Here is an 8,623-nt window from a genome sequence, read left to right on the forward strand (position 1 = left end):
ATCAAAAATCTCCCAACAAATAAGAGTCCAGGACCAGATGGCTTCCCTGGGGAATTCTATCAGACATATAAAGCAGAGATAATACCTATCCTTCTCAAGCTGTTCCAAAAAATAGAAAGGGAAGGGAAACTTCCATACCCATTCTATGAAACCAGCATTACTTTGATTCCCAAACCAGACAGAGACCCAGAAAAAAAAGAGAACTACAGGCCAATATCCCTTATGAATATGGATGCAAAAATTCTCAACAAGCTACTATCAAATAGAATTCAACAGCATATAAATAAAAAGAATTATTCACCATGATCAAGTGGGATTCATTCCTGGGCTGCAGGACTGGTTCAACATTCGCAAATCAATCAATGTAATACATCACATTAATAAAAGAAAAGATAAGAACCATATGATCCTGCCAATCGATGCAGAAAAAGCATTTGACAAAATTCAGCATCCTTTCTTAATAAAAACCCCTTGAGAAAGTCGGGATAGAAGGAGCATACCTAAACATCATAAAAGCCATTTATGAAAAGCCCACAGCTAATATCATCCTCAATGGGGAAAAACTGAGAGCTTTCCCCCCAAGATCCGGAACACGACAGGGATGTCCATTCTCACCACTGTTGTTTAACATAGTGTTGGAAGTTCTAACATCAGCAATCAGACAACAAAATGAAATCAAAGCCATCAAAATTGGAAAAGATGAAGTCAAGCTTTCACTTTTTGCAGATGACATGATACTACACATGGAAAACCCGACAGACTCCACCAAAAGTCTGCTAGAACTGATACATGAATTCAGCAAAGTCACAGGATACAAAATTAATGTACAGAAATCAGTTGCATTCTTATACACTAATAATGAAGCAACAGAAAGACAAATAAAGAAACTGATCCCATTCACAATTGCACCAAGAATCATAAAATACCTAGGAAAAAACCTAACCAAAGATGTAAAAGATCTGTATGCTGAAAACTATAGAATACTTATGAAGGAAATTGAAGAAGATACAAAGAAATGGAAAAACATTCCATGCTCATGGATTGGAAGAACAAATATTGTTAAAATGTCAATACTACCCAAAGCAATCTACACATTCAATGAAATCCCAATCAAAATTGCACCAACATTCTTCTTGAAGCTAGAACAAGCAATCCTAAAATTTGTATGGAACCACAAAAGACCCTGAATAGCCAAAGTAATATTGAAGAAGACCAAAGCAGGAGGCATCACAATCCCAGACTTTAGCCTCTACTACAAAGCTGTAATCAACAAGACAGTATGTATTGGCACAAAAACAGACACATAGACCAATGGAATAGAATAGAGACTCCAGAATTGGACCCACAAAAGTATCGCCAACTAATCTTTGACAAAGCAGGAAAGAATATCCAATGGAAAAAGACAGTCTCTTTAACAAATGGTGCTGGGAGAACTGGACAGCAACATGCAGAAGAATGAAACTAGACCACTTTCTTACACCATTCACAAAAATAAACTCAAAGTGGATGAAGGACCTGAATGTGAGACAGGAAACCATCAAAACCCTAGAGCAGAAAGCAGGAAAAAACCTCTCTGACCTCAGCCACAGCAATTTCTTACTTGACATATCTCCAAAGGCAAGGGAAACAAAAGCAAAAATGAAGTATTGGGACCTCATGAAGATAAAAAGCTTCTGCACTGCAAAGGAAACAGTCAACAAAACTAAAAGGCAAGCGATGGAATGGGAAAAGATATTTGCAAATGACATATTGGCCAAAGTGCTAGTGTCCAAAATCTATAAAGAACTCACCAAACTCCACACCCGAAAAACAAATAATCCAGGGAAGAAATGGGCAGAAAACATGAATAGGCACTTCTCTAAAGAAGACATCCGGATGGCCAATAGGCACATGAAAAGATGCTCAACGTCACTCTTCATCAGGGAAATACAAATCAAAACCATACTGAGATATCACCTCATGCCAGTCAGAGTGGCTAAAATGAACAAATCAGGAGACTATAGATGCTGGAGAGGATGTGGAGAAACGGGAACCCTCTTGAACTTTTGGCAGGAATGCAAACTGGTGCAGCCACTCTGGAAAACAGTGTGGAGGTTCCTCAAAAAATTAAAAATAGATCTACCCTATGACCCAGCAATAACACTGCTAAGAATTTATCCAAGGGTACAGGAGTGCTGATGGATAGGGGCACTTGTACGCCAATGTTTGTAGCACCACTTTCAACAATAGTCAAATTATGGAAAGAGCCTAAATGCCCATCAACTGATGAATGGATAAAGAAGTTGTGGTTTATATATACAATGGAATACTACATGGCAATGACAAAGAATGAAATCTGGACATTTGTAGCAACATTGATGGAACTGGAGAGGGTTATCCTAAGTGAAATAAGTCATACAAAGAAAGACAGATACCATATGTTTTCACTCTTATGTGGATCCTGAGAAACTTAACAGAAGACCATGGGCTAGGGGAAGGAGAAAAAAAAATTCCAGAAAGGGGAGGAGGCAAACCATAAGAGACTCCTGAAAACTGAGAATAAACTGAGGGTTGATGGTGGGGGGTGGGGAGGGAAAGTGGGTGTTGGGCATTGAGGAGGGCACCTGTTGGAATGAGCACTGGGTGTTGTATGGAAACCAATTTGACAATAAATTTCAAAAAAATAAAAAGAAAAAAATAAAATATATGAAAAAAACCCTCACTGGTAAGGCAAACATACAGTAAAGGTAGTGGATCAACTACTTACAAAGCTAGTATGAAGGTTAAAAAACAAAAGTAGTAAAAGTAGCTTAACTGCAATAATGATAACACCAAATAAAAAGTCTAATATTACATCAAAAACATAAAACATGGTAGAAAGAGCACAAGAAAGTAGTGCTTTAATAATGTGTTCCAGCTAAAGTGACCACCAACTTAGAGTACTATATACATAGGTAGTTACATATAAACTTCATGATAAGCATAAGCCAAAAACCTGTAATGGATACAAAAAAAAAAAAAATAAAGAGAGAAATCTTAACATAACACTTAAGAAAAATCACCAAATCACAAGGGAAAAGACCAGACTGGAAGAAAGGAACAGAAAAGAGTTATAGCTCTTGTGCTCAGGCCCATGGTGCAGGCAGGATGGGCAAGTGTCATGGTCTTTGTACTGCCAGGAAGTTCCCGTAGTCACTGACAAGATCAAAAGTGGCATGATAAACAATACAAGAAAATCCATTTGGGCACAGCCCTGAAGTCCAACCCTTTTGGGGGTACTTTCTATGCAAAGAGAACTGTGCTGGAAATAGTAGGGATTGAAGCCAAACATCCATATTCTGCCATCAGGAATTATGTCAGGTCCAGCTGAAGAAAAAACAAAAACAAAAAAGATTGCACTGTAATCCACACATTTTTCATAAAGTTGATTATCACTGTGTTTCCTTCTTTAGCCTTGTTATAAGCAAGATTATCTGTAAAATTACAGGCTTAATATTCTATATTTTTCAGTTACTCATAAAAAATGTAATCACTAAAAATGTTTAAAATGTGTTCATGCAACACCAAAAAATAATCTCACACATCAACTGTGGCACGTATTACATATCATGCTTTAGGAAATACAGGGTTTCCAATTCTAAAGGTAGAGAAGAATGCCCACAGATATTAGTGAGGAAAAAGGATAAGCTGTAAAAAATAGTTACCAATTTTCATAAATACACATCTTGAGTAAAATTCGAAAGAGCTACACCAAAATATCAACAGTAGTTACCTCAGAATGGGAGATTATGTGTGATTCAATTCTTTTGCTTGTCTACCTTTTCTAAATGTTTTAGAAAGGACGTTTATTCTTAAGAAAAATAGGCTATCTGAAATATATATACTTGGAGATAAAATTGGAAAGAGCTATGGGTCGCATATATTCATATATACATCTCTGTCATGTTTGTCTTCTTTAACAAGCATTACTTTTCTTATTAAAAAGTCTAATAAAATGAAAAATAAAACACAAAAATGTTGAAAGGAATATACTTGTAAATATAATGAATGAGTTGAACCAGGAATATTATAGTAATAAATTTTTATATCATAACTAGCTAAACAGTGTAGTACGAAACCAGTATAAGCATACGTCTTTCTTTGTATTTATTTGGTATCCAAAAATTTACACTACCATATTTCTCCTGCCACACAAAGTGGGAAGACCTGTAGAGCAAGCAAAGATTCATTAGAAGAAGCATAAAGTGAACCAACATTTTTCCTCCTTTCATTAGTATTTTTAGTAGTGTCCATGGATTAAATAAGTAATTTCCAAAACTTAGTTTAAAAGTCACCTTCTTAGAACAAAGTATTCTCATGGCAGGACATGTAAGGATTGAGCTCCCTTTTCCTAAAGTGATCTCCTTCTAGTTATCTCAGGGAAAAAAATTAGATCCTCACTTGTGTTTTATCTTGTCTGAGCATATAATTAGTATTCTACATTCTGCAGATGTATGGACTACATCACTTCTTTTGTGTAAGCTTCTGTAATGAAACACATACTGCACCTGTGGAAGAGGTGGGCAAAACCTCACAGATGGAGCCCACAAAGGTTTCAAGTCCCTCAGGCAGTGGGAGGAGGGAAGCCTGTAATGAGGGAATCCCACTGGAAGCAGGCATTCTTCAGACTAAATAAGTTATAGATGATTGGAAGTCAGAGTTCAAATGTTGTTGCTCAGTCGTGGAGGGGAATTTTATGGGGAAAAAAAATACTCATTTTGTCGACATTTGCATTTAGCTTCAAGCCAGAATTTTCAAATCGTGGGCCACCTAAATCAGAACTATCTACTATATTTTTAAAAATTAATGCATATTCCCACATAACTCCCTGGATTTACTGCCACTTGATCTTAGGGGCTGGATTAGGGACCCATGTTTAAGCAAACCCTCCAGGGGATTCTACTGCACAGAAATGTTTGAGAACAATTGCTTGTAGGCCAGAGGTTCCCAAATTTTAGAGCAGAATGTCAGAGTTTTAACAAATCCTTCAGATTTGTTAAAACACAGATTGTTTACTCCACCCTCAAGTTTCTGGTTCTGGAGGCCTAGGAGAGGCCCAAGACTTTATATTTTTTAAGAAGTTCCCAGATGATGACTAGGATTGTGACTACACTTTGAGAACCCCTGTGCTCAGCCCAGGAAATTAGGGAGATTCTAAAGGCATTTCCAGAGACCTAGGAAATGCAATTTGAGACTTTGAGTCATTTTATTAAAGACTCAGAAAAGAATTTGTGTGTCAAAGAATTTTGTCCTTACTTTGGTTTTTATTTTAATCAGGTTTTTTCCCCCACAAATAATGTTTATTTTTTCACATAAAATGCTTTCAGTCTATGTCCATCCATTCAGGATTCTCCAAGGCTAAATAGCATCATTTTCCCTTCATTTGTACCTTTTATATTTGAGAATGTTGATAAATGAATGCAATTAATGTTTGATTTTTTTAGATGCCTGCATTAATTTGATTTCAGTGACCCACTGAACACCAGTGTTAGCCTAACAACAGTTACCAGAGCTAAAGCTATAAAATAGGGAAGGGATTTGAACAGCCTATGTGCAAGATTTTAATTAAGCCTTACTGGACTCTTCTTTAAAGGATGTTATGAGGGGCGGCTGGGTGGCTCAGTCGGTTAAGCGTCCAACTTCAGCTCAGGTCATGATCTCGCACTTTGTGGATTCCAGCCCGGGTCGGGCTCTGTGCTGACAGCTCAGAGCCTGGAGCCTGCTTTGGATTCTGTGTCTCCCTCTCTCTGCCCCTTCCCCACTCATGCTCTGTCTCTCAAAGATGAATAAATGTTAAAAAAAAAAATTAAAAGGATGTTATGAGAATTCAACATAATTCCAGAAAAGTAAATCTAAATCTATGTCTTTTTCGAAGCCAAACTACTTATGTTAAATAGAAATATAAGCATGCTTGGAAAATAAGAAAGATACATATTTCTAATGTTTGTTGCCATGAGGCCCACCTCATGTACTCACAAAATCATAATATTTTTTTGAAACAAAGATCGTGCTGTACACCTCAACATAATTCATTTTATTTTATTTATTTATTTTTTTAAATTTACATACAAGTTAGTTAGCATATAGTCCAACAATGATTTCGGGGGTAGATTACTTAATGCCCTTTACCTATTTACCCCATCCCCTCTCCCACAACCCCTCCAGTAACCCTCTGTTCTCCATATTTAAGAGTCTCTTATGTTTTATCCCCCTCCATGTTTTTATATTAATTTTGTTTCCCTTCCCTTGTGTTCATCTGTTCTGTTCGACATAATTCATTTTTAAGCAGTGCTAATGACATTAGTAAAATAAAATGTCAGCCAAACTGCAATAAAATATTTCCAGCCCAATGAAAGTACTTTGAGTTGAACGCTTTAAAATTTTTGACTTTGAAAGGTTAAAATAATAAATGATCACAGATCCAAAACATACAATGCTAAAGTTATTACCAGATACATTTTTTTTCTGTATTGTAACTAGAGCCTCAGGAACTTCTCAGTTCAGATCCTGTAAGGTGATCCCTATAGGATTCCTTTGCTGTGTGACTCCTCTCTGAAGAACAGGAAGTTACATAGAGGACCGATAACAAACATGTTAGGAAATTTAAGAAAATATTTATATTTCCAGCAGAGTTATTAAGATTATCATTTTTTAAGTTAAATCCTGAATTCAAATTCTTTCCCAGTTTCCTCATCTAGAAAGTGAAAATAAAGATTGCTGTTTTGCAGGAGAGCTGCAAAGAAAAAATGAGATGGTGAGTTTAACATGGTTGAAGCATGGAAGTTCTCAGTGATAAATCAGTGTGATTTTGGCTATTATTAGCTTTGTTATTATTATAGAGAGAGAAACTACACACTATGGATTTAAAGGAAAAATAGATCATATGTGCTTGGGAGACTCAACAAAGTCTTTATTAAGTGGTGGCCTTTGTGAGGAGCCTTGAAGTTTGCCTGATATGTATTTTATTTTTTTTTATTTATTTTTTTATTTTATTTTATTTTTTTAAACATCACAAATAAGATTTTTTATTTGTCACCATTAAATGTCTGAATTTTAAACAGATTCTTGGACTGGTGGCTCATATCCATCAGCTCGCTCAACTTTAGCACCAGTCTCATCCCCAGTAGCTTTTCCAGAACTGCTACCTTCACCATGAAGCTCCATGAGCTTTCCCAGTTCAAACTTGGGCTTCTTCAGCATTTTTACTTTTCTAACGAAAACATCATGAAGTGGATAAATAGACTGACAAGCCTTCTCTATGTCTTTTCCGATGCTGTCTGGAATCAATTTATTGACAACTTCTTTCAAGTCATTTGTCTGCACCTCTCGGGTCATGATTTCCATCATCTTTTTCCGAATTTGGCGGACCTGTTGGTGCTGAGCATAAGAGGTCTTCCGAATCTGATTGTTGCGTTTTTTAGTAAAACCAACACAAAAGAGACGAAGCAAATACCCATCGGTAGTTTTGACATCAACGTGAGCTTCAATCATGGTCTGCCATTTTTTGACCATGGAGCACATTTTGTCCCGGGTAAGATCCATGCCATGGAAATTAGTCAGGCAGTTTTTGCCCTGAACATCTTCAGTAATTAGCTTGAATTTCCTAAATGCAACTTCATCATTCTGCAAATCAGCCAGGCTTACTTCAAACACACGACCCTTAAGGCCATCAGATGCGATTTTGGTTCCTTGAGTTCTCGTGACTAGTGTTTTTCCAATATTTCTTATATTAAACATTGCTGGTGCTTTTACATCATACCAATCTTTCTTTGAAAATGGATCAACCACTTTCTTCTTGGCTCCCTTTTTTCGCCTGATATGTATTTTAAGGCAAGATGGAAGAGTTGCATTTTTTTACAACCTTGGCACATGAACCCTGACTCTGCCAGTGTAACTACTTTAAGAGACATAGGCAGAGATGAAACTTTGTACATGTTAAAAGTTATAGTACTTATTTATGATTGCACCTAGTCAATTAATTCAATAAATTCCTGTTTCTATCTTTGATTTGAAATAGGCAATGCTTATTGAGGTGCTCTAATATAATATTCAAAAAAGCAAGTTAAGGATATTTTGAATAAGTGTTATTGTGAAATAATTTCAAAAGAGCATGCTTGTTATTAATGGCAGGCAATGTATTATGTACTTTTTTGCTTGTCATCTTGTCTATAGAGTAAATGTTGTAAAGGAAGAAAAGTGGGTAATTATATTTCACATGAACATCAAATTGAGTGTTCCTTCCTTGTAGTTTTGTAAAGTAGAATTGTGGCAAGATTGTCCCTAGTTAATGCCAGGAAAAATGGAAAATAAATGTCTTTTTAAAAATGTCTCTTATATAAACAAGTAAAACCTGTTAAAGTGGTTTGCAGTCATTGAACATAGGTCAGTTCCCATTAAAACAAACTCCATGGGTAAGTGAATTATTTTGTTGTGTTGGTATTTTGTTGTATCAAATATTGCTTACCATGAAACTAAATATGTAAAGGTTGTATCACAGCAAAATAAATATCAATATTATTATTAATTAAGTCATTGTTGGCAAATAATTTTTCAGTAAAGGAGTTTTAATTCTACCTGTGTTTATCTTAGCAGGTACAAACTTATG

At 35.9% G+C, this 8,623-nt stretch overlaps 1 protein-coding gene across 1 annotated transcript; it reads right to left on the minus strand.

The window, feature by feature from the left end:
• Positions 1-7,015: 7,015 nt before the first annotated feature.
• LOC121038020 (40S ribosomal protein S3a-like) lies at positions 7,016-7,869 on the minus strand (the record flags this gene model as incomplete). The annotated part of the gene is made up of 1 exon (XM_040487443.1): positions 7,016-7,869. A coding segment is annotated over one exon (798 nt), but the record flags the coding sequence as incomplete, so codon positions are not given.
• Between the last annotated feature and the right edge of the window lie 754 nt (positions 7,870-8,623).

The sequence above is a fragment of the Herpailurus yagouaroundi genome, unplaced genomic scaffold, assembly GCF_014898765.1.
Source record: "Herpailurus yagouaroundi ecotype Mexico unplaced genomic scaffold, PumYag 165, whole genome shotgun sequence".
In the NCBI taxonomy this organism is placed as follows: domain Eukaryota; kingdom Metazoa; phylum Chordata; class Mammalia; order Carnivora; family Felidae; genus Herpailurus; species Herpailurus yagouaroundi.